The 24,368-nt window shown below is 46.8% G+C and overlaps 6 protein-coding genes across 6 annotated transcripts; 4 read left to right on the top strand and 2 right to left on the bottom strand.

The window, feature by feature from the left end:
* The first annotated feature begins 4,648 nt into the window (after positions 1 to 4,648).
* On the top strand, positions 4,649 to 6,305 carry LOC128715367 (uncharacterized). Its single transcript, XM_053810251.1, has 3 exons — positions 4,649 to 4,696; positions 4,779 to 6,029; positions 6,108 to 6,305. The coding sequence occupies exons 1-3, from the start codon at positions 4,649 to 4,651 to the stop codon at positions 6,303 to 6,305; spliced, it is 1,497 nt and encodes a 498-aa protein (XP_053666226.1).
* A 2,547-nt stretch (positions 6,306 to 8,852) lies between these two features.
* On the top strand, positions 8,853 to 9,643 carry LOC128712983 (uncharacterized). Its single transcript, XM_053807848.1, has 2 exons — positions 8,853 to 8,894; positions 8,954 to 9,643. The coding sequence occupies exons 1-2, from the start codon at positions 8,853 to 8,855 to the stop codon at positions 9,641 to 9,643; spliced, it is 732 nt and encodes a 243-aa protein (XP_053663823.1).
* Positions 9,644 to 14,497: 4,854 nt separating this feature from the next.
* On the bottom strand, positions 14,498 to 16,187 carry LOC128715215 (uncharacterized). Its single transcript, XM_053810097.1, has 3 exons — positions 16,140 to 16,187; positions 14,775 to 16,064; positions 14,498 to 14,707 (listed from the first exon to the last, which is right to left on the bottom strand). Exons 1-3 carry the CDS (start codon positions 16,185 to 16,187, stop codon positions 14,498 to 14,500), a joined length of 1,548 nt encoding a protein of 515 aa, XP_053666072.1.
* A 596-nt stretch (positions 16,188 to 16,783) lies between these two features.
* Positions 16,784 to 18,493, bottom strand: LOC128715217 (uncharacterized). Its single transcript, XM_053810099.1, has 3 exons — positions 18,449 to 18,493; positions 17,095 to 18,360; positions 16,784 to 16,996 (listed from the first exon to the last, which is right to left on the bottom strand). Exons 1-3 carry the CDS (start codon positions 18,491 to 18,493, stop codon positions 16,784 to 16,786), a joined length of 1,524 nt encoding a protein of 507 aa, XP_053666074.1.
* A 998-nt stretch (positions 18,494 to 19,491) lies between these two features.
* On the top strand, positions 19,492 to 21,152 carry LOC128715233 (uncharacterized). The gene is made up of 3 exons (XM_053810113.1): positions 19,492 to 19,527; positions 19,588 to 20,859; positions 20,949 to 21,152. The coding sequence occupies exons 1-3, from the start codon at positions 19,492 to 19,494 to the stop codon at positions 21,150 to 21,152; spliced, it is 1,512 nt and encodes a 503-aa protein (XP_053666088.1).
* Positions 21,153 to 22,219: 1,067 nt separating this feature from the next.
* Positions 22,220 to 23,938, top strand: LOC128715365 (uncharacterized). The gene is made up of 3 exons (XM_053810248.1): positions 22,220 to 22,264; positions 22,369 to 23,643; positions 23,729 to 23,938. Exons 1-3 carry the CDS (start codon positions 22,220 to 22,222, stop codon positions 23,936 to 23,938), a joined length of 1,530 nt encoding a protein of 509 aa, XP_053666223.1.
* The last annotated feature ends 430 nt before the right edge of the window (positions 23,939 to 24,368 follow it).

The raw sequence follows: 24,368 nt of genomic DNA, 5'->3' as shown, positions 1-24,368 counted from the left end.
CCCGTATGCTTTGGTTGACAAAAAACGAAGGATTGCCACCATGCTGTCACACAATACAAGGGAGAAAGCATTCGTGCCGATGTGCAACACTGTGTGGCGTTATTTTTCGTGAATATGGTTTCCCGGTATGACTGCGTGTGAGGTCTGTTCGGTGGCGCTCCATCAAGGACTCGTTCGTTGCGAGAGCAGAGTTTCCTTTCACCGAATGGGGGATGATGTTGAAGGGAAGGGCGAAGTTAAGCCTCCCCGAAAGATGGTTCAATTCAAGTACCGTGTGCGTGTGTGACTCTCGCTCTCTCTCTCTCTCTCTCTCTCACTCGAAAGAGTAAGGGTTCCCGAGAAGCACTCGAAGGGAGGATATTGGACAGGGGCGGCAAACATATGCATATATGTGCTTAGTGAATATTCGATGGAAACATTGCCATTGCCTTCGGTGGAAGGATGATGGGCTTGAAATAACAGTCCCGCGAGAAGGGTTCACGCTTTTTCACCGGGACCCGTGGCAGGAGCGGTCGCATCCAGGTGGATGATACGAAAACCGTTTGCTATTTGTTTATTTATTTGCGTATGATTTAGGAGAGGTTTTGTTATTGGAATTAATAAACACAAACCGAAAATCTCGGCAGAACGAACGGCTGCGACTGGGTTGATGATGGATATTTGCTTTAAAGTTTAATTCTGTCACCTGTGCGTTGAATTTATTTTGTGTTATTGTAAATTTGTTTTTCCTGTGAAATGTCGTGTGTGTTGCTTTCCATAATTAAAAAAAACAGTGTATTTGTTTTACTGAGGCGCCATATTTGCTTGTTTCTTATCGTATTGTGTTCTCTTGTTTCAATCTCATCTGTTGTTTCAGTCTTGTTCCAATCTTATAACACTTTCCCTTTGTTTGACATGGTTATACATTTTTACTTAAAGCTTATGTTGTTCTTTAATGCAAATTGCATTTTTAGATGTTATTATTTAAAAATTGCTTAATTAAATAAAGCTCTTCACTTCGATTGTAGACAATTCACGATGTAAACGATCTGCCTCTACAGAAAGTTGTTAAAAAAATTAAAAAGAACTATAAAAACATAATAAATTTTGTAGAATGTTATGATTGAAGCACAAATAAAATATAACAGATGCTAAAAATACTTTTATTATATCTAATCCTAAAAATATATCACTTGTCCAAACAAAGCAATATTAAACATTCCAAGAAAAGCACAACCAGTTAGACAATGTGTAGTGCTATTACTTGTACAATGATGATAACACCTCCCAATACTATCACCCCTGTTGCTAACACATTGCTGCATCGGTGTTGTAGCTCGTCCTGCAGCCACATTACTCACGTCGGATGTGCCCACCGTATGTCTCGCCTGCTTTCGAAGCTCGATTTATTATTTTCCCGTCTCTTCTGCCGGCTGGAGTTACAGTCGTTCATGGTTACACAGTGCTGTAAGTCTCATGTTCCCATCCCAGAACACGGCGTTTGGTCTCGACCCGGCTATTGGGTAACTTTCCCATACCGTTGGCCGTCCGCAAACGCTTCTGGATGGACGAACTTTGTCTGCCGTCTTCATGCCGGGATCGTTACGCTCGTACTATGTAGCACCGGTACGGAATAAGATGCACCGTAGCAGCAGCACCAGCAGTAGTTCGTTCGAACTTTTACATCCTTGTGGTGTGCTCAGGAGCTCGAAGCTTGTGCGATGGTTCGGCTGCAACCGTTTCGACCGTATGGGGTTGCAGCCGAGCAGTAGCATTCATCTTTAACCTGCTTAGCCGTCACTGCACGTTGCCTGCAGGATGCAAAGTGCATCCAGATTGGAATTCGCACCGAGTGGTAGCTGTTGCTTTCGGCAGCGATGGAGGGTTGGAAATTCCATCCCCCCCGTACGTTTCCGTTCAACGACATGGAGCCCATGTACACGGGGTGTGTTTGTGTGTGTATGGCTGTTAAAAAAGAGACTAGTGCAGTGGCTTTATTTTCTAGCACTTTTGTCCTTTTTGCTGCTCCTTACTACTCCGGCTGCATCGTACGGCATTCGGTTTGCCGTTCGCTTTGTCTGGCAGTACCCGAGCGGACATGGACACGGTCAAAGTTTTCGACTTTCTATCGTTTCTCCCCTCAACTACTGGGAAGCTGTTTTTGTCCTGCAGAAAAAGGCACTCTCGAATATCCCGTGAATGCAACGCACGGTGGGAAAAAGATGGACCATATCAACATTTTTATTGCGCTTATGAATTTTATCACTAAACTGCATAAATATTTGTAAAAAAATAGTGATTTTTTTAGAGGAATTTAAATCTAAACTGGAAGTGAAGTAGTTCAACATCAACAGTTGTTGTTTTCAAAATATTTTCAAATGTGTTTCTGACAAAAAAAAAATCAAATTAACTTCATCTCTCAGAAGCTTTTTACACGCTTTTAAACTTCTCCGGATGGTGTTCAACCAATATCGATTGAAATACAATGTCGAAAGAAAAAAGCACAATGTTCTCATTTCTTGTATGTTTATCACGTTTGCCACAGCCAGACACTTAAAAACTGTAGTTCTTGGCTTACCGGTGCACAAGTTTATCTGTACATTATTTAAGCACCTGCCAGAATCTACAGAAATTGTATCCACTTGTAGTGAATTTGTATTGAATGTTTTGAATTATCTAATTCTATAAATTAAACTGTAAGTTCATTAGTTCCTAGTCTCAATCTTCCAGTCAATTATAGTTCTTACATCGAGTGGACGCGTTGTTCGGAATCCTTCTTATGACATAAATGACAATGCTCGAGAGATTTACATCGGAATGATTTATGATGATGAGCTGGAGACTGGAGATGCCATCGATTGTATGTTGCCCTCTTCTACTTCACGGCTTACTGACTGGAGGTGTCATATAAAGCATTTATAAAATGGCTTGTAAGTAGATAATGAGTTTCGTCAAGTCATGACTCTTAATCGAAGTAATTCATCCGTTTGTTGGTGATTCTAGCTATTATTCCAATATTTGTTTGTTTGCTCTATTGTGTGACTAATAATATTCCATTGGATCAATCGTAGCAGTTGGAATATCGATGAATATTGACAACAGTCTCCGTATTTCGGGTTATTATTGGCATTGACTCTCTTACCAGACGCAATCAAGTGTGCATGTGTGCAGTTACCTGTATCACCAAACTAAAGAAGCTAAAGCGCACCAAAAGCAACAACTGTAGATATGCAACATGTACGTGTATCAACATAGAACCCACCGGCACGATACGCTGATGCTCGGTCCACTTAACGCTGGCCCCAAAAAAGCAAACGCCAGCAACGAAGAAAAACGAGGTTAATAATGGTGTGCGGAGGAAATTAACCAAGGTGATAAAGAAAGCCGAGCGGGTCGATACAAACGATGGGACGCTTATGCTAAAAGATGAAGCATAAATAAATAATCGATAGCGGACCACCCAGCAGCACTGCGATGATGCGAAGTTGATGGGACCGAATCGTCAATGGCAATTTAGCGCGAGCTGAATCAAGGGATGGAAGAATCGAGAGCACAAAGGAGTAGCCCGACCTGCTTTGCGTGAAACGGGTACCGTGGCGTGACCTGGGGACTGGTGGAGTGTGGTGGTTGGCGACGATTTGGCCAACGTGGAGGTCGTGAAGTTTGACTCGATTGGATCAAAATTGCATGCGATGGTATCGAAGGTGAACGGAGCAAGTTGCTAAAATTGACCTGCGTCTGCTATCGTTTGGCTGGTGACCTTTTCTATTGATCTTTCCGTTGGGAGGGCGTAGAAGTTTGTTGAAATGTGTCGGAAAGATGTGTCTGTTGCCGATCAAACGGAACATGCGAAGATACAAACATACACTCATGGATAAGCAGGTGGTTAGCTCATTTAAGATAGCGATACACTTGGAGTTTTGGCGGTGTACTTGAAGGGGAGGCTGGGTGATGTATTGGTAAAGGTGCCGGTCTCTACACGACAGGGCCTGGTCCAAAATCCCATCTGAACTAATCCTCCGTGCGTAGAACTTGACTATCCGGTTATGGGAAAATAAAGTCGAGCTTACAAATGGCAGGCATTAATATGAAACCTTATGAGGTTGTTGTGCCGATAAATCCGAAGAAGTATCTTCTGAAGTTGAAGTTGCAATTTTTGTTCCATGTTTTGGAACATTAAAAAAAGGGAATGTTTTATTAAAGAAAAAAGTTTTAATATAAGGAGACATACTTAAGAATAACAAATAAAATTGAAAATATAACTCAATTCATCCTACACTAAAAATAATATCACAATAAGCAGTACAACTGTCTGGAAAATAAGGTCACAACTGCATTGCATAACAACAGGCTAAATAGTACAAAAGTGAAGCAATAGTAACCGTCTTTTCCAATTGTAAATATCAGGCGAAGATATGCTAGACGTAAGCTATTGTTTTTCTTCGTTTGCCCAATCCTGCAGACTCGTTGGAGTGATATTCGTAGCGTTTGCATAGCTGCATTACTCGCTGCACGATGGATTTCTGTTTGTCCACCAACCGTAGGGCCTGGACGTCCCTCCCTACCACATAAGGGGAGGGTCGAAGTAAGAATCGAAATCTGTTATAAAAGAAGTTATGCTGAGCGCCCTCTAATCTGTCAGACAGTGTGTCAACAACCGCCTGCAACGATGCTTGGAACTTGGGTGTTATCGCTGGGAGTGATCTGCCTGCTACAGGTATTAGACCGTAGTTTCCCTCAAATTGTCCACTATTGACAGGTATGCTCGTACCGGTTGCCAAACTCTTACCATTCCTTAGTGTACCGTATCTGGTGAGCCACGGCCCGATTTCGCACTCCAAGCCACACTGTTCGGCACGGGACGTGTCACGGGAGCGATCGGTGAAACTCAGCTGACCGTTGCGGATATCCAAGCCAACCTGCAATTAACACTCACCTCCAACTATCCGGGACTATTGGATCTGCTGCAACTCACGCAGGAAGTCGGTGGAACGGTCACCGAGCTGTTGGAAGATGTATTAAGCCCACTGGCATCGCTTGCACCCTCGAGTGCCGCTGCCGATGTGAACCTTTTCGATGCCGTGCTTGGCGAAATAGTGACGTTCCGTAGTTTCTTGAGTACACGGCTAAATGCGATCAACTCGCAGATGGGTTCGATAGTTAGGAGTGGCGCCCTACCGACGCAGTTTGCTGAGTCTTTGGGTCGTGTCGGTAGCGGTCTACAGCAGTTGACCAGGGCCCTGCAAGCCCTTCAAAGCGCCGTAACAGCGGTTCTCGGTCTGAGCGAGCCGGACGTGTGCTCTCCAACGACCATTCGACCAAAGCTGGTGTACCAGGTAGTGTATGCGGTGCGTACTTTGCGGGCTTACCTCCCGCTGGTGACGTACACGCTCACTACAACGGTGGAAAATATTGCGCTAGCCGATCAATTCGTAGTGCGCCTAACGCAGGAATCCCAAAACGTGCAGGAACCATTGCAATACGTAAATCTGATAACAGCTGCAACCAGCTCCCTTAACACTGCCGTGTACAACGCCGTTGGCACTGTTGTTACCCGATTTAACACCGTCCAGAGCGAAGTGTCATCATTTAACAACCTGGCCTCGTTGATGTCATACGGAAAGGTGGTACAAGTGATGTCCTCCTTCAGCAGCACGCTGTCACAGCTGAACTCGCTCGGGCCAGCGTTGGCCGCATCGCTGGCCGACATTGCCCAGCAGTTGGGCAATGTGCTGGTACCAAATGGAAGCACACCGACGGTGAACAACTCGGATGTAGTAGCCACCCTGGTGCGCACCCTTATTGCCAGCGGTCCGTACGCACGGTACTGCTTCTACAAATACGAGGAGCTAGTGTTTGGACTCGCCAACACCGGTCTGCTAGGCGTGGAATCTTGCGTTAGCAAGGAGGTGATGCGACTTCAGCAACTGCGCACAACATTGCTTGCAATGGTTCCGCTACTGTTGTTCGATCTGGCTGACTTTACCTCCGAGCTGGGTGTGTGCGATTCTACGCCAAACGCGACTGCGCGTAATGACTGCGTCGATATGGTTAGTGTGGGCAGCGATTTGGGTTGGGGAGGTGCGGTGCGCTAGTATGAATTTGTTTTTTACTTCCCCTATTTTCAGGTCGCTGATTATTACGTTGTAGTAGCAAATAACTTCCGAACCACGTTATTAAACCTGTTCTCTACCGCGTCGGCGGAGGCCAGTGCTAGTAAAAATCGGTTACTGGCCTGTGTGCGAGTGTTGCAGTACCAGATTGTGGACGGTGCAGCACAATCCTTGAAGACCGATATTGAGCGCTGTGCTCAGAATGGACCGTGAACGTTATCATAATACAACCAGGTGCTTCCAGGGTGCGGCTAATAGACATTTTATAAAGAAAAACACATATAAATAAATACTATAACATTTAAAATTGAAGACATCCTCCAATTTGCACGTTCATCATAGCATCACATCCGATGAAGAGCCTTGAAGAGGTCAGTCCATGAAGTCATCGATGCAGATCACATCTGAGGTTCGAGATAAAAATCAATTCTAGTCCAGATTACGGTGCAATCAGGTTAGTTTGTCCTCACTCTTTCCGAAATTTCTACAGACCCTGGGGAATTCTTCTCAAAATTCAAGGTTGTTCAAGGGCAGGGCATCCTTGAGCAGGATATATTCATCATAGCATCATATCCGATACTTGAAGAGGTCAGTCCATGAAGTCATCGATGCAGATCACGTCTGAGGTTCGAGATAAAAATCAATTCTAGTCCAGATTACGGTGCAATCAGGTTAGTTTGTCCTCACTCTTTCCGAAATTTCTACAGACCCTGGGGAATTCTTCTCAAAATTCAAGGTTGTTCAAGGTCAGGGCAGGGCATCCTTGAGCAGGATATATTCATCATAGCATCATATCCGATACTTGAAGAGGTCAGTCCATGAAGTCATCGATGCAGATCACGTCTGAGGTTCGAGATAAAAATCAATTCTAGTCCAGATTACGGTGCAATCAGGTTAGTTTGTCCTCACTCTTTCCGAAATTTCTACAGACCCTGGGGAATTCTTCTCAAAATTCAAGGTTGTTCAAGGTCAGGGCAGGGCATCCTTGAGCAGGATATATTCATCATAGCATCATATCCGATACTTGAAGAGGTCAGTCCATGAAGTCATCGATGCAGATCACGTCTGAGGTTCGAGATAAAAATCAATTCTAGTCCAGATTACGGTGCAATCAGGTTAGTTTGTCCTCACTCTTTCCGAAATTTCTACAGACCCTGGGGAATTCTTCTCAAAATTCAAGGTTGTTCAAGGTCAGGGCAGGGCATCCTTGAGCAGGATATATTCATCATAGCATCATATCCGATACTTGAAGAGGTCAGTCCATGAAGTCATCGATGCAGATCACGTCTGAGGTTCGAGATAAAAATCAATTCTAGTCCAGATTACGGTGCAATCAGGTTAGTTTGTCCTCACTCTTTCCGAAATTTCTACAGGCCCTGGGGAATTCTTCTCAAAATTCAAGGTTGTTCAAGGTCAGGGCAGGGCATCCTTGAGCAGGCAGAGATAATGATCGGACATTAGGTCGATTTTATTGCCTTATAAGCAAGTTTGGCTGACACAAAACCTTTAAGACCTTCGGGAGACACTTTGTAGAAACCAAGATCGGACATTTAGTATGATCACTTGAAAGCTCAGTTAAACTACACAGCTTAATATAAGTCGGCGATTCTTCATCAGGCTTATGGTAATCTCGCCGCACTGCTGATGCACGACATACGACTCGACCACCGCGTTGGGAACTCCAATCGATATCTGCATCGCGCCCATGACCTATGTTCTCATAGTTTCGTAGAGATATAATACTCTTCCATGCCACAAATATCTGGATCCCTCACAAGGCAAATATTCCATCAACGGAAACGACACCCAATAGCTACTTTGACAGTTGTTACCATTCCACAGGCCGTCACCAGTAATGCAAACAATACAATCGTTGTGCGACAAGGTGACACCGTTGCGACCCGGCCCGCAGTAATCAATCTTCACTCGAAACCAATTTTAACGTGCGACGCGCAAATCGGCAAGATTGGGTTACGTGGGCTCTGCTCTGTGATGGGTGACAGAGAACCAAACTGCACCGCGCGTCTATCGTTTCCCGATCGTGTAAATGGTTTTTGGGGCAGAGGATCCGATAGTGTGGGAGCATCATCTTAACCTTGACCGGTCGCTTGCCGCATTTTTGGGTAGAACAACCACCCGGGGTTTGACAGCTTCCGAAGCAAAACGATTGTCCATAAACAACTCTTCCTGCCCGATGGATAAGCGATCGCTTACCAATCCCGCGCATCGATTGCTTGCGGACGTTTACCAAACGATAATGGTAGCAGCACAGCTTTGCGGTTGGGTCAGGAAATGTCACAACGGTGACGAGAAGGCCAACGCGGCCGATACGTTTCGTTGTTTTCGTCACTGCTTCATTTAACGACTTCTCCTTTGCGACGGCAGATTATTAGCTGTAAAGTACTAGAGGGTAATCCCCCCCCTCCCACACCCCTGCTGATCATACATGTCCATCAGTGGCGCGACCTTCAAACAGAAGTGGCCAATCATTTAAAGATTTTGTGTGCATCGCGTTCAGACGTGCAGCTATTCCTTCATTTTATTTTGAACTAGCCACACGAAAACAATATCGCTGCATGATATCGAATCTGAGTTTGCTTTGTTTTGCGTGTGTTTTTTTGAGCAAATGTTTAAACAATTGCTACAGAAAATACACAAACACTGTGTCTGCCGTTGATGTATTCCGTCTGCTAAGGCGAGTGTTCCATACAGCTCGGATGTTTTGTACAGATATGTAGCAGTGTAGTGGATTGTACAATAATGTCTTTAACTTATTCCGTATTAGTGCTTCTTCTTGCAGAGGTGAGTCGCTCGAAAGTTGTTCGGCATGTGTCATATTTTAAATGATTGCTTATTTCTAGCGAGCTCTCTCCGGTCCAGTACCGGACTTTGGTCTTCCGGGAGCAGTATCGGGTAGCTCGCAAGTGATCGATGTGTCCGATCAAACTAGCGCCCTGCTACAAACGGCCACGAATCGCTTAAACACCTCCCTCACGTCAAACTATGCGAAACTTCAGGCGACCTTGGTCCAGCTGGGAACGTTCGCCAGATTCACTGCAAGCATTGACCGATCCGTCGTTGTACCATTGGTTGCTCTCGCCCGTGACGCATCGGGTGATACAGCCAACAACTTCCAAGCAGTCGTCGATGGGATTACCGCAACACAGAACTACATCAGCAGCACACTTCCGCTAGAGCTAAGCGGGTTGGAAATCCTGATCAACCATTACGTACCGGATCGCCTCAAGGATGGTTTCGGCTGTGTTCGCAGCGGGTTGAATCAATTGAGTGCGAGCGTAACATCACTACAGAGTGCGATAAAGGCCGCGGTAAAGGAAGCAGGTACGGTCAGTTTGTCTGCCGAGGTGCTTCGAAAGTACGTAAGCTTGAAAACAGTTCACGATATTGCACGTGCCGTTACTGCCTGGAAGGTTTGCCTTCCATCGATTATCGAATCAATCAATAGCACTATCGAAAGGTTGAAAACAGCGGACAATTTTGTGCTCAGCGTAAATAGTAAGATTTCGAAACTGACGGATAGATTGGGTTGAATTTTTTTTCCAAAACAAAACTACTATTTTAAATGTCTAATCAGGTAATACACTTTCCTTTACCTTGGTTAATTAGGGTTTGCTCTAATTCGTGCGTTTGTTATTTAGTTTGGTAGTGTTTTTACAAGATTACTTTAAATGTGATACTATAAAATCGTATTCGTATTAGTATCACACGTTTTTTATAAGTTTCAGTTAGAAAAAATAAATTCTAGACTAATTTTGACCGAATATTCAGTTCTGGTCCAGATGAAACCCTAACTCCGATCAATGTGTTCGATCTACGAGGCACTTTACCATAAATTTGCAATTTTTGTTATAAATCCAACCAACGAGCTATAAAGCAAAATAAATTATTCAGTTGTAGAAAAAAAAAGTTTCATATGTAAAAGCTGCTCCATTAAACGCTGAATGAAATCGTTCCTCACACTTGTCGACCAGCGGGCACCATGCTTTGACATTGCCCCGACGTGACTTTTCACGGAATGAAGAAGCACCGCGTGTCGCGTGTAATTACCATCCCGGCTCATTCACCCACAGCGCTCACAACACTGACGAGACTCACGTGCCCGCACACCGCTTGGACATTCATCGCACCAGCACCGTTTGACCTTCAGCCATAACAACAACCATGCGCCTCCATCGGGTGACCTTGAGCGTTTACCCCCGATATGGAAACCTTCCGGTTGTCTTCCCATTTTTCCTACCGATGGATAGTGGTGGAGAAAGTGCGGTAGCATTAAGTTTTCGTGGTGCAATGTGTCAGACATGATAGAATGGTGAACAGCAAAACGCGAACAGTAACAGAAAGAATGAAATTATCACTTACGCTAACGAGCGCATAATGCACGTGCAGCGTTGATTGCTAACAGGCTGCTAAATGAGGATGGAAATTTCCTGCCTGTTGCGCATCTCCGGCCATCCCTGGTGAGCATGAGTCGCACCGATTAACGACGATGTTGTCAAATTAAAAGTAATGGTAGCAATCGAACCCGAAGAATAAACGCAAAAAGTGCACGTGTGTGTGTGTGCGTATGCTTCAACTCATTCTATGATGCACCCTTGAATGCAGTTTTTCGCTCATTTATCACCGATGCACATACACCATTTCATCGCACGGGGGAGGTTGAAAAAGTTGTGAATATGTACCCACATTGTTTTGTTCTAATAGAGTTCACTCACGATGGTTTTGTTTTCCTCCCTATTATTCTTTCGCTCTCTCGCTTTCTCGAGCGCAGCTCGACTTCTCCGAATCGGCTGAGTGACACTAATGAGCCGGTTCATCATAGCCAACTCGGTGGTCCCGTTTCGTGTGCCGCCCATCTTACGGAGGGTAGTAAAAATCATCGTGTTTACACCGCGGCGAGCAAAGTACGATGGTTGTAAGTTAAATGGCCATCATCGTCAGCGACACGTGACCGATGGATCACACATTTCAGTGGAGCCCACCCGGGACAGAGACGAGTTTTTATACGATGTCGATTAATATAAAACATTGTCGAGTTGACACGATTAAAAAGTTGACATATGACATTTCCGCATTTAATTATTTTGTAACGTCTTATGCATTTTTTTCGTGTGAAACTTACATGATAAATAAAGTTTTTAAATTCTTGACCATTGAATCGTGCGCTCTTTGTATTTAAAACCACAATTACTTACCGTCCTGAAGCAGCCCAGATCGATGACATCCTTCCGGGGGGACCGTGCTTCAGTCACCGTGCACCTATAATCTCCACCAACTCGCTGCGGCTTCGGACACGTTAATCAATGTCACGTCAAATCGAGTTAAAATCATGCCTGACTAGTACGCTGCTGCGCTGGATCTTTACCGTTTGGCGTGGTATTAGTTCTTGGGCGGGACGTGGCTCACCCACTAGTCCGGCGGACAGTTGTGAACAGCCCGCGAACGGGCAACCCGTTTGGAGTGCGATGGCGTTTATTAAGTTACGACATGCGTGGCGTATTGGTGGCCGTTCCATAGCGCGCGGCTACCTGTCAGTTAGCTGGCTTGCTCACCTGTCAGTTGGACAATTGCACGTGGCGCCACGAAACGATGCAGCGACCTTAGAAAATTTAATTACGCAGTTTTTACTTTGTTACTTGGGGCAAACATTGCTATTGGTATGTACAAATTCTTTCTTAAATTGTGACTCTTAATGTTAACATCAACACTCAACATTGCACTCTGCAAGATCACATAACAGTTTCTGTATCCTGGTCACGGCACCAACTTTAAAGATTTCTTGTAAGCTTTGTGGTGGGTATTGGCAAGTTGGAATACACTAACAAAATAATGTTTCGAGATCAAAACTGTAAGAAATAATGAGCAAAGACTAATTCTAACCTCACATATATTCCAAACTGATATTAATAAAGATTTTCATTTATTATTTTCATTTTACGATCATTTTTGAAATGTTAAATGTATGGCGTGAATATTAGCATTGCTGTGGTTAAATTTTTAATGTAATTTGCTGTGTAATAATTGGCTTAAAATAAAAATTAAACATCCACCCTGCTTAATCATCCCTTTAATCGCTTGTGCCATAAAAGGAACCACTCTCGGTGGTGATTTATTGCCTCGGTACCGGTGGCAATTTTTGGCCTCGTTACACTTTTCCCCACCCAACGATGATGCACAACCACATGCGATCGGACGAATGAACCTTAATGCGTGTGTTTGTGTGCCAGCCAGCGATGCAGCAATGTGCGCACAACACTTGGCTAGCGTCTGTCCGGCGTCGATGCTGAAAGCGCAAAATAATTCACCATTTAATTAACTCATCTCTCACGTTTCGTCTCCACCGGCGTGCTGTGGTCGTGTTCCGATCACTTCCACTTTGCTGATGTGTGCTAAACGGTGCAACCACCTCCACCCTATTTGCTCGTTGTGCCATCAGACGAGTAATTTTTTTTTTTTCGGCTTCCATGCTTCCCTCCACCATTTTGACTGGATGTGACGATCGCAAGGGACAACAGAACCGGAAAGCATGGTAAAGCGATCGTATCCTCCAATTGCGCGGTTTCGATTTGCGCGCTGGCCGTATCTGATTACGTACGTTTGGGTTGAAAATAATATTTTAATTTTAAACATTTCTCAACATAATAACGTTAATAATAGCCGCCCGACTGCGCCACCTTCGGCAGCGGTGGTAGCTCCGAGACGGCGACGCATCGACCGCCTGGCATCCTCCCAGGAGGAATCCAACCTCGTGCAACCAGTGCGGTCGATCGCAGGAAGAGTCGGTCTCGTTTTGATGCCCACCAATGCTTTGGGGGAGGGTATTTATAGCGGCCCTAATGCCGTACTACTTGCGTTGCCATTCCGGTGCAGAACTCGGGACGGGAACAGGAGGCAGCACCGACGCCGGATGGGGTCGACGTTTCGTAAAGACTCAGCAACGTACCATTTTTCCAAATCGAGCAGTACACCGGGGGGTGGTGGAAAGCGAAATGCTGCTGAGGATCTCCCTCGATTTGGATGGTCGCACGATCGCTTGCGACGACGGCTTCAAATGATTGTCTATTAATAATCTGTAAATCATATAAACTGTTTCTTGCTAAGCGAGTGTACCGACAGCGGTGGCAACCGGCGTCCGTTCGGGTGTATCTTTGCCCAACGCTTGCACCGTGTACTATCATTGCACCGCGAGCACAAATGTCGGTTTGAATTGGCGATAAATAGCGTACGCTTGGGGGAAATCGAACCCGCCTGCCGGTACTTTCTAGGGGGCTGTGAATAATAAAGTTGAAACCAACTGTTGATTAAATATGACCATTTGCCAATCGAACTCGAAACATATGAATGATAAGTGACTTCCTCCTAATGGAGGAGTGCAAGTGGATTTTCATGCTTCCAGCAGACCTCGTATAGTTCTTTTTAATGATTTTTATCAATAATGTTCAGAGCATTAACACCTTTTAGTGCTAATTTGCCGTTCGTAGTAATACATTACTTTATAACGATCTTACTACATTAATTCTATAACCGATTTTAAATGACTTTGTTCCTCAATCGAGATTTAATTTCGTGCTTATTAAATGAACTAATGTCGCGGGAATAACAAACGACAATTCAATATAATCTATGTTTTCCATTACATCCTGGTCACGGCACCACTAAACTGCCGTGCACGGTGATGGCAATGTTGTCATCTCCTGCCGTAACACATGAGCGATTCACTTCCTCGCTTATCTCTGTTATTTTTAAATCTGCACCAAATACTCTCAGGAGATTGAAGTTTGGCGAACCGAACGCACTATCAATGATGTATTGTTGTGATGATTTTGTCTTTAAATAAATAATATAAACGTACCACAGTAACACTTGCAGGTGTTTTCCACCAGTCGCTACTTAGGACTACTTGTATATGAAGCACCATCAACGCACTACTACGGAAAGCGGAAAATCAATGCTTTTTATTTATAAACTAAAAACTAAAAATTTATAAACTATCCAATCATTCATTTTCGTTTTCGTCGTCATTTTCCTGTACATAGTCCACCGTTTTGGAGGAAGCTATATCGAGCTAATGTTTGTTGATGAATAGCTCAACCATTGTCGGTGGAGCGCCGGACTGTAGTTTGCCTTAGAACAGGGAAGAGATGGTGCGTTACAGCCTAAAAGATGTCACCCACATTCAACGGAAGGGCACTGAGCGTATCGAACGGTGTAGTAATACCGGTTGGACACACTGTGAGTTACCAAAACAACAATTGAAAAGGAGTACAAACACGCCAAGCTTTTCTCGCTGTATGAAGCTTTTCTCGAGAGCGTTAAGTAGTGTGATACTTTATTTTCAGATTCGTTTATCTCTGTTAAAGTACTGTTGATAATCCTTATTGGTTGGTTTAGTCATCCGCCGTTGGACCATCCATGGCACAGCTTCGGATTTCGTTGGTTAGGGTCGATTCGGTCATCTCCACCAGATTCATCTTCACCAGCTCGATACAAATCAGGAACCGATTAGCGCTTGCCACCGTTTCCGATTCAAGCAAATCAAACAAAAACTGAATCTTTAACCCGAACTGAGTGGCAATATTGTTGTAGAAGCCGGAAACCTGCGTTGGAATAGAACAGATGCATGAGCACACTGAATAAGCACAACGGTGGAAAAATGGCACTTACCGCTAGAACACATGCGTTCAGCTTCGATTGGGTGGTCAACATATCGCACAATGTAAATTCCGCGGATATAGACGAGAAATCCGTCCACAGCTGCTCCTTAGCAGTCGATAAGGTGTCTTGCAGTACTTTCAGGCGTGGAATCTCTTTGTCGAAACACAGTCCTGCGCTGTCCGCGAGTGAGGTGATAAACCCAAACACCAGTCCGAAATATTTGTTAAAACAGAACTGTGCGTATTTGCCATTCTCAATCACAGTTAGAATGAGACTGTCGAGCAGATCGGACGATATCTGGCCTGGGTTGGAATTCACGGCAAGGGCTTTTGAAATCGTGTCGATGAGCTTGGTCAGCTGCGTATCCATCGCTGGATAGCGGGTAGTGGAGAGAGTGCCAAATGACGTACTAAAGCTGCCCACCGCATCGCTTACCTTGCTAATATCTGGTGAGCTGGTAATTTGAGTGAGGTCCTGAATTTCGCCCTTCATAATGTTAAAATCACCGTAGTACATATCGAGGTCAGACTTAACCTGGCTCGATATCGCATCCGTAACGGTTTTGACGGAATTAATCGCCGTTGTGGTAGTATCGCCCGACTGCTGCAAAGCTTGGAACACCAGCAACAGGTAATCGTCGGCTAGATTAAGGTTCTCGAGCGTACTGTCGATCGTGAACTTCACTAACGGCAGGTAGGCCTTCAGCTGGTTGATGGAAAACACGACATTGTACACGAACGCCGGTTTGACGTATTTCTTCACTAGCGAATCGGTCAGTGACGTTACGCCACCAGCCGCCGTAGCGGCATCGTCGATGGCCTTCTTGAGCGCCTGCAGCTTCGTCGAGAGATCGGTCAATCCTTCCACGATCCGGTTGAAGCCATCGGTTAGCTGCTTGGGTATGTAGTCTAGACCTTCGCTTTTGAAGTGAGTTTTGAAGATATTTTTTATCTCGGCAATATCTGTGGGAAGCTGTGTGCCGATCGCATTCTTAACGTCAGTGATCTTCGTAAACACGGTTGTGAACACTGCAGCCACATCGCCGGACACATCGGACACCAGGCTCGTAACGAGTGGCACCAGCTCGCTGCCCAGGCTCACTGTCACTGATGCGACCTTATCCATAACGTTCGCCAACGGTTGCAATGCCTTGTAGTTGGCCTCTGCGGTAAACGGCGTATTGTCGTCCACCGCTTCCAGCACGGTTTGTGCATTATCGGCAGCAGTCGACACCTTTCCGCTGCTTGTGATCGACAGGCCGATGCCAAAGTCAGGTTTCGCCATAGCCATCGGCAGAATCTACGGAACACAGAAAGTGACACAAGTATGAGTTGATGTACAGCCAGCGCATCCCGTGCTCATGATGATGCCCACCTGCACTAGGCTCTGCACGCACAGAGCTAACGCTAGCAAGCGCATCATTGCGATACCACGTTCGTCTTCCGGAGCGATTAATGGGCAACACCAACTTCAACTAGAGCTACCAGTATGGGGCAAATCTAACCAAATCTCACCACCAATTGGCTGGGGAATACTGCTACGTGGTGAACCGATGCTGATCCAGCTGGAAAAGTGTTGCGCAGTGTGCGATGTATGTCTGTTCGTTCCGTGTCTCATTCCAGCTGTGCAAAGATTCACGCCAAACCAGACATGCAGTGCGCGGCTAGTCCGAGATTTGCAGTGCAGATTCTTCCCTTCTCACTTCTCACGCGCAAATCAGCCGAAACCGTCTGTTGTGAAGGTTACAGGGTAGATGGATGCTTTATGGGCGAGTCGAGTGGTTGCCGAAAATTCCATAACGGAGCTGAATGAATACGAGCGGCAACTTGCTTCTCTCTGGAGGCGAGCGGTATGGACACATAAAATGAGCGTACATCCAATGTTTTGTCAGCTTTTTATTGTTACGCTGGAAATGTTGCTTGCGAAGCCATCCCTAAACAAGCTCTAACACTCCCTTCCAATGTTGGAATGAAACAACCGAATAACATTATAAAGTTCGCTTTATTTCCTCTAGTTGCTTAATCGTTTTGCTGCAATGGGCCGAACTCGTCGCAATCGGTAATCTTTGCCATCAGCATGGGAATTTCCGTATTGCCGAGCGAGGACTGAGACAAACGCATGCAAATCTTCAACCTGTAGCTGGTAGCCTTAACTTCACGGCTCACGACATCATACCCGAGCGCAAACATCGCTTCGAATGCTGTCTCCAGCTTTGTGTAGATCGCTGCAAGCTGATGATCGAGAGAAGATGTTAGACAAATGTAATAACAACTCCCCCCCCCCCCCCCCCACTCCCCACCTCTCTTTACACCCGTCGCATCGCACTTACCGAAGTGGTACATTCTTCCAAGTTGGTCGCATCAACAATTTTATTGCACGTGGTCAAATCGCCCGCGATGTCTTCAAAGTCGAAAAACAGCAGCTCCAGCATTAGCTCGATCGTTTTGCGAAAGTATTCCAGCCGTGCCACCTCCTTGTCGACACACTCGCTGGCCTCGATCGCGATGGTATCGAGCATGGCAAACAGATAGTCCTTGTACTTGTAAAAGCAGTACTGCGAGTACTTGCCGTTTGCCACCAGCGTCGTCATCAGCGAGTTCACCAGATAGCTGTCGTAGATGAAGAACAGCGGTGCGGTAACATCGTACACATCGAGCACTGCATCCTTCAAGCTGTTCAGTATGGTGCGGACGGTGGGATCCTTCGTTCCGAGTGCGGTTAGGTTGTCTGCAAACTTTGCCAGCAGCATGGACAGCTGTCCCGCGCTGGTAGTGCTGCGGACGTTCGCAAGGGCGGCATAGCCCGTCTGCAGTTTGCCAAGATCGGTACCGATGGCGGTCATGGTGTCGGTGATGGTTTTATCGATCGCCCCAATAATATCATCCAGACTGGCGGCGACTACCGACTTCTCACCAATGGTACTGTCTACCTTGCTGGAGAGATCCAGCATGTACTGGTCGGCAACGGCGATACCGTCAACCGTGCTGTCAACGGTGTACTTCAGCACTGGCACGGTCGCTCGCAGCAGCTGCAGCGCGTACACGAGCTGCGCTATTACAGACCGTTTGAGATTCTTCAAGATGATGGCCGTCGCTATATCGGTGGTACTACCAGCCTCCGTGACAGCATTCTGAGCACCGGTTTTCAGATCGTTGAGGCGCGATTTCATTGGCACCAGCGCTTTGCTGATGTGCTGCAAGCTGTCCTGGAATTTTTCCAGCAGTGGCCTACCGATCAGCGGTACGAGGGGGGCCGTAAGCGTCGGCAACGTTACGTCCGCGAACGTAATCGTGTTGGTGACCGCATCAACTGCTGCCCCGAACACGGTATCGACATTGCCGCTGGAATCGCTCGCTAGCGTAGTGATGCTGGTGACCAGCGTAGTGGCCAGCGTTTGAAACTGGCCCGCCACGTCCTTCACGATCGTCAGCACGCTCGGCAGCAGCGGCAACTCGGAACGAACGACATAGTCTACGGCGGACTTTTTCACACCGGAAATGATTGTTTTCGCATCGTTGGCGGCGATTCCGACCCTGCTCGAGCCCTGCACGGTTACGCCGAGTGCAAAATCGGGACGTGGTTCCGCCGCGGTGTACTGCGAATGGGGCCGGGTTTGGGAAGGTTTGGTTTTCGGTAAATGTTTGGGGAAAGCGTGTCGTCGGAAGTGTTCGGCCTAGCCTTACCTGTAGCAGTAACAGCACGCACCAAGCCACTCTCGAATATCCCATCCTTATTAACGCTGCTGATGACTGGCTTGAGATGCGCTAGCTAGAAATATGACAATAGGTACGATCGTTCGATGTGCTACTACGGCCCGCAATACATTCAATGCCATGTCATCCGCCGACGGTGCCCAATTCTGAGAATTCGGAGACAGCGCACGCTAGCGAACACATGTCCAAACAGGCTGTGTACACAGTGCGCGGGCGAGGTTGAGGGTCCTGACACTGGAAAAGATTTCATGGAACCGAGCAACACACAACGCGCAGTGATGTTGTTAGTTTCGCATGAAAATAGGCAATGGTAGGCCGAAAAACAAACTTGGCCTGTTATACATAAACGTTGCAAACTCTATTTCGCTCGTGTCCGAGTACTTTTGCATCAGGATTACAAGCGTAATATTACGAACTCTGTTCATGGGTTTTACGCACGTTGCGATATTTCGCGCTGTTGAGCAAATCAATAAATCTGTACAAATAGCTGGCAGCGAGAGAGGGTGTAGCGTATTAGCGGGGATGCTAAATTGTAACGAATTGACAACAAGGTTTATGTGTTGGTTTCTCGCTTTTGGTTCGTGATGGTGAAGCGTACCAGATATCGAGGTCCAGTACGAACAGGCAACGTATTTAATTTCTATCAATAAAATATGAAGAAATTGTTGAAAATTCCGCGAGAATTAATGAATAAATGCATCGCATTAACGACATTAGACGTACCTTTAAAAGGGTCAGATATTTCTTTATAAGAGACCTGGACTTAAGATTTAACATCTTAATATATCGACCTAAACCAGTACCCGGCTTGGTTATTACTAAAATTACCCTGGGGGAAAAATTGCGTTATTTAAACAGATGAAATGAGTGCCGCATGAAGGTAGCGCGTGTGAGATCATTTCAAGCGGTACAGCATCACAACCGCAAGTCAGTTGTGTGCGAAGCATAGCTTGTATTGGGTAAAGCATCGAACCGCCACCATTATCACTGCACGAACGACCGTACAGCACGGTATGGATCGTGCCGCACTACTGCTACTACTGCTACAGGTATGAAGTGAAGCGTGACATTCGGGGCGAGTTGATAGCAACTTTGTCAATGCCTTCCAGGGTTCGCTGGCATTCGCCAGTCCCGACTATGGGCTACCAAATGGCGCCGTAGGTACGGCGAGAGTATTGTCCAGTGTGAGTGCCGCATCCTCCTACCTGGACACGCTGGCAGCGTCCCAGCTGGTGCCCGCCACCATCACGCAAACCGCGTTCGGTTTGCCGACCATGGTGCAGGTTCTGCAACAAACCGGCACCGCCGTGTCGCAGGACGGTACTAACATAGCGAACGCCCTTGCAACCCTCGCCCGAAGCAGCACGGGAGATCCAACCGCACTGTTCGATGCAGCTTTGAAGAGCATCCAGGATGCGCTTGGCCGCATCGGACAGCTGCTCCCGGCGACCAAATCCAGCTTGTTCGCCATTGTCGGAAGCAACGTGCCAGACCGGCTGACCGATAGCATCGGACGGATCGAAACCGGTCTACAGACACTGGCGGCGCAGATAGGTACGCTGAAGTCGGCCATTCTTGCTGCTGTGGCGGAGGCTGGTTCCGCGACGTCTATCTCGACGACCATCCTGGGAAAGTACATCACGCCGAAAAAGGTTTACAGCTTGGTACAGACGGTGAAGCAGTTGCGTGCCTTCCTTCCCGTGGTACGCTACACGCTCAACACCTCCATCGAGGATGCGGTGGAGGCGGACAGCTACCTGAACACATACGCCGCCACCCTGGCCACGCTGGACGGCACGGTAAAGCTTATTCTAGACTCGCTTGACACCGCTAAGGAAGGTTTGTACGCTACGGTAAAGTCAGGTGTGAGGGCTTTAGCTACGGCCTATACGACCGCAAAGGACGCTACCCTCTCACTGCCGATAAACGATGTAACGGCTCTCGGCACCGAGATCACCGCCATGCTGAGCAAATTTTCCACCACGCTGGGTGATCCCGACCAGGACATTCTCGCCGTAGCGACCCAGCTGCAGGGCTATCTGGACGCCGTCAAGGGTATGGTTACGATCAGCGATCCGGAAGTCATCTCCCCCGCGGACAGTAAGTTGATCGGGACACTGATACAAACGCTCATCTACAGTGGACCGTACTCTCGCTACTGTTTCCACAAGTACAACGCACCGGTGAGCTATCTCCTCAGCTATCTGCTCGACGAATCGATCCTCTGCATCGACCGAGAGATACCGCGGCTAGCAAACCTTGCCACCGCTGCCCAGTCCGTGCTCGCTGTCGATGCATTTGATTTTGAGGACATCCTCGACTGGCTCACCATATGCAACGAGCTGCAGGGCGACACCGACCGGACCGCATGTGTCACACGGGTACGGTTTGGGCGCACGCGTTTCCTTTTGCGACACGCTTCGGAACTGAACTCCCCTTTTCCCCTTTTGCCGTCCCACGCTCGTTACAGATTTCACAGTCGTACAAACCACTGGGAGACTACTTCGCCGACAAGTACAGGCTGCTGTTCGATCTGACCACCAGCGAGGTGGGCGCGAGCAAACAGCGGGTTAAAATTTGCATCGGTCTGTCAAGGCGCTCGATTGCGGATGGCTACATTTCCGACCTGCAGGACGATATCAAACAGTGTGCCGCGAAAGGTCCAAACAAATAACCTCGTTACAATAAAATAAATGCAACACTTAACCACCAAGCTTGTAAACTGATGTTAGTGTGTGTACATGTGTGTGTGTGTGTGTAGATGAAGCTAGAGAAGAAACCCCTAGCGCAGACGGATCTGTTGGTCGGGTGGAAATGTTCTGGGTTAGGGAAAACAGTAGACCTTAGGCCGCAATAACTTCGGGCCGCTGTGTGCACATCCGCTGTTGTGTGTATGTGTGTGCAATTCGCGCTAAGCGCTTGTGTGCTGTCACTGGAGCTGTCTAACAGCTAGACATATTTGTACAGCAGCACTTTCGAGCACTTCTTTTTTTTTTTTGCGGACTCCGAACGCTATCTGTTTGTTGTGTCTGTTTGCATCCCTGCCAGAGACGTGGCGAAATATCATGTGACCTGATATCGATCCGGGCCCGAAACGAGACTGAATACTGGGAAATTTACATTCGTTTGGAATTAAACGAAAAATATAGAATGGCTATGGATATGACACTTATCGACACTATTATTATGCATACGGAAACATTATTGGAAGGATTATGATTTAATGCCAGAATTGACCATCAATGACGTTACGGGGAGCTGGCGTTTTGGGATTATGGTTGGTCGTGATACAAGTTGCGCTACAGACCTTTGTTAATGAATGTGAATCTCCGGTCAAGCTTTCCACTGTTCGTTGCTCCTGATAGAGGAACCCTTCAGTATGTAGAATCAACCCTGAACTTTCGACTAATGTAAAAATAGTGTAGAAATTAGTCCAGACCCCTGCGCAAACTTCGTCACTGCGAATTCGAAACCAGCAAGCGAGCGTCAAGATGAAGAAAAACGGAGCTTTTCTGCTGAAAACGTGTGCTCTTCGCAGCCACGGTGATGGAAAATTTCAAACGTACTAGCCGAGATTGGCTTAGTTTAAACAGCTGCTTTGTGCCAAAACCGTGCTGTCGTACGGTGCTGGAAGTGTCGCGGCGCGGAGGACCCAAAACACAACCAACGTATATAAGTGCAGTGGGCAGACGGGATGCAATCAGTTTCTTGTCCTCTTGCTTAGCAGAGAACGTCTACGAAATGAATCGACTAGTGTTAGCGTTCGGTATCGTCTGCTTACTGCAGGTAAGTACTGGTGGCCACATCAGCAAGATCCGCACCTTTGCACTGCCAAACGATCGAGCGGTGACGATGGACTAATTCTTTCCGCTTCTTTCACCTCACGCCAGGGACTCTCTGCTGAGCCAAAACCAGAGTTTGGTCTGGCAAACAACATTCCGGCAAGCAGCAAAATAACTACAGTGAAAGGCGATGTAAACTCCATTTCGAATTCTATTAAGGCGCTGGTTATTCCCACTTTAACTTCCGGCATGACCAAGCTTGATACAACAAAGACAAAGATTACAACCATCATCAACGATTTCGATACTAAGACCAAAGCTATTACCGCTGGCTACGACACCTTGCTTGCTGCTACCGATGGCAACGTTGATGGAGCTTTCAGCTCGCTCAACTCAGCAATTGAAGCAGCGCTTACTTACATCTCTGGAGATGGTGCCGCCATTGGAACGGCCATTGCCGATCTTACGTACACCGGCATCTCCGATGAGTTGAACGATGCCTTCACGCGCATTGCCGCCGGTCTGACGGACCTGAAAACGAAATCCGGCACCGCTCAAACCGCCATCAAGGCTGCGTACACCGCCGATAACTCTGCGAACGTCAGCTCGGCCACGTTGCGCCAGTACGTTACACTGAAAATAATGTACGACGTGTTGAATTCCGCCACCAAGCTGCGCACGTACCTGCCACTCGTGAAGTACATCCTGACGATCACACTCGAGAACCTTTCCGAGGCGGACACTTACGTGAATGGTTTGAAGGCCGCGCTAAACACCGATGTGTCCACGATTAGCGGCAGTTTCACCGCTGAAATCAAATCGTATACCGACGCAATCAAAACGGAGGTGGCAGCAGACTTTGCTTCAGGCGAAACTGCTGTTGGCAACGTTCAGTCAAGTGTAAACTCCATGACGGGTATTATGGGAGCACCGAAGGCTAATGATCTGAAGGGACAAATATCTACTCTGAAAGGATATTTCGGAACTAGCAGTCTTGGTACAGGAACCACCGCGATGGCGTCTGCCTTCACCCACATTGAAACAGCACTCGCTGCACTGATCACCTCGCTCAAGAACGCTGTCACTGTGACGGATAATCCGCTGGTCAACAAGTTAATCGACACGCTGATGGGCAATGATGAGTACGGTCGCTACTGCTACAACAAGTACAAGGACTTGGTCAAGGGTCTGTTCGATGTGTCCTTCGATGCCGGTTGGATGTGTGTGGATAGGGAAACCGCGCGTCTGCAGCACTTGAAGATGACACTTGTGCTCATCATCGACCAATTGGCGTTCGACTACGAAGACATTGGTGCGCAGATTGACGTATGCAACAATCTTGGATTCATCAGTGACAGCAATACTAACGCTTGTGTCGACAAGGTGAGTTACATAATCCATGGCGCGCTCTGCTGCTGATTGCTGCTGTTTGTTTTTATTCAGCACTGATTCGTTTTCTCTTCCTTAGCTGAACACTTTCTACGCTAATATGATCGCTGCCACCAAGAGCAAGATTGATTTAGTGTTCACGATCGCCTCCGACGAGGCCGTCGCCGTCGAGAACCGTCTGCTTATCTGCTTCAACCTGGTCAACCTGGACACGTCCATTACGCAGGTGGCAACAATCACCGAGGGTCTCAATATTTGTTCCAATAGCGGACCCAACGGTACGGATTAAGCGTGCCACATGCCCACACGCCCTTCCTTTTCTGCAATGGCAGGTCTACATAACAAATAGTGCCAGAGAAATAGCTTGAATAAATGCAACGAACCTACTGCACACGACTCTTTCGCAGCTAGAAAAAAAAAAAGTAACAATATAATTTCTCATTTTCGCAAAGTGTTTTGCTGGACGAATTTGGTAGCATTCGCAGATTATTGGTGTGACAGCAGAACAACACGTACCGCGTTCCATTTCGGGGAGAGACATTGGAACAGCTGCAAAACCGTCTGTGGAAATAAGGCGAAACCTTATGCTGTTCTTAGAATCTCTGTGATGCTATTGGAAAGGGAGAGGGGATCCATGGCAAAGTGTGCTTTGGATTCTAGGATGGATTTAATGGATACAGTTCAACATTTGTGTATGTGCGGGGTGAAGCGATCACAAG

Source organism: Anopheles marshallii, chromosome 3 (genome assembly GCF_943734725.1).
Source record: "Anopheles marshallii chromosome 3, idAnoMarsDA_429_01, whole genome shotgun sequence".
Lineage (NCBI taxonomy): Eukaryota > Metazoa > Arthropoda > Insecta > Diptera > Culicidae > Anopheles > Anopheles marshallii.
This window is presented reverse-complemented; position numbering and strand designations above follow the sequence as displayed.

Bases quoted from the DNA above. Each gene is read 5' to 3' on its own strand.
- LOC128715367 (XM_053810251.1), top strand. From the start codon at position 4,649: ATGCTTGGAACTTGGGTGTTATCGCTGGGAGTGATCTGCCTGCTACAG. The intron at 4,697-4,778 runs GTATTAGACCGT...ACCATTCCTTAG, and splicing joins GAGTGATCTGCCTGCTACAG to TGTACCGTATCTGGTGAGCC. The intron at 6,030-6,107 runs GTTAGTGTGGGC...CCCTATTTTCAG, and splicing joins GTAATGACTGCGTCGATATG to GTCGCTGATTATTACGTTGT.
- LOC128715365 (XM_053810248.1), top strand. From the start codon at position 22,220: ATGAATCGACTAGTGTTAGCGTTCGGTATCGTCTGCTTACTGCAG. The intron at 22,265-22,368 runs GTAAGTACTGGT...ACCTCACGCCAG, and splicing joins GTATCGTCTGCTTACTGCAG to GGACTCTCTGCTGAGCCAAA. The intron at 23,644-23,728 runs GTGAGTTACATA...TCTCTTCCTTAG, and splicing joins CTAACGCTTGTGTCGACAAG to CTGAACACTTTCTACGCTAA.
- LOC128715215 (XM_053810097.1), bottom strand. From the start codon at position 16,187: ATGATGCGCTTGCTAGCGTTAGCTCTGTGCGTGCAGAGCCTAGTGCAG. The intron at 16,065-16,139 runs GTGGGCATCATC...TGTGTTCCGTAG, and splicing joins GCGTGCAGAGCCTAGTGCAG to ATTCTGCCGATGGCTATGGC. The intron at 14,708-14,774 runs GTAAGTGCCATT...ATTCCAACGCAG, and splicing joins TGAACGCATGTGTTCTAGCG to GTTTCCGGCTTCTACAACAA.
- LOC128715217 (XM_053810099.1), bottom strand. From the start codon at position 18,493: ATGGGATATTCGAGAGTGGCTTGGTGCGTGCTGTTACTGCTACAG. The intron at 18,361-18,448 runs GTAAGGCTAGGC...CCCCATTCGCAG, and splicing joins GCGTGCTGTTACTGCTACAG to TACACCGCGGCGGAACCACG. The intron at 16,997-17,094 runs GTAAGTGCGATG...CTCGATCATCAG, and splicing joins TGGAAGAATGTACCACTTCG to CTTGCAGCGATCTACACAAA.
- LOC128712983 (XM_053807848.1), top strand. From the start codon at position 8,853: ATGTCTTTAACTTATTCCGTATTAGTGCTTCTTCTTGCAGAG. The intron at 8,895-8,953 runs GTGAGTCGCTCG...GCTTATTTCTAG, and splicing joins TAGTGCTTCTTCTTGCAGAG to CGAGCTCTCTCCGGTCCAGT.
- LOC128715233 (XM_053810113.1), top strand. From the start codon at position 19,492: ATGGATCGTGCCGCACTACTGCTACTACTGCTACAG. The intron at 19,528-19,587 runs GTATGAAGTGAA...AATGCCTTCCAG, and splicing joins TACTGCTACTACTGCTACAG to GGTTCGCTGGCATTCGCCAG. The intron at 20,860-20,948 runs GTACGGTTTGGG...CGCTCGTTACAG, and splicing joins GGACCGCATGTGTCACACGG to ATTTCACAGTCGTACAAACC.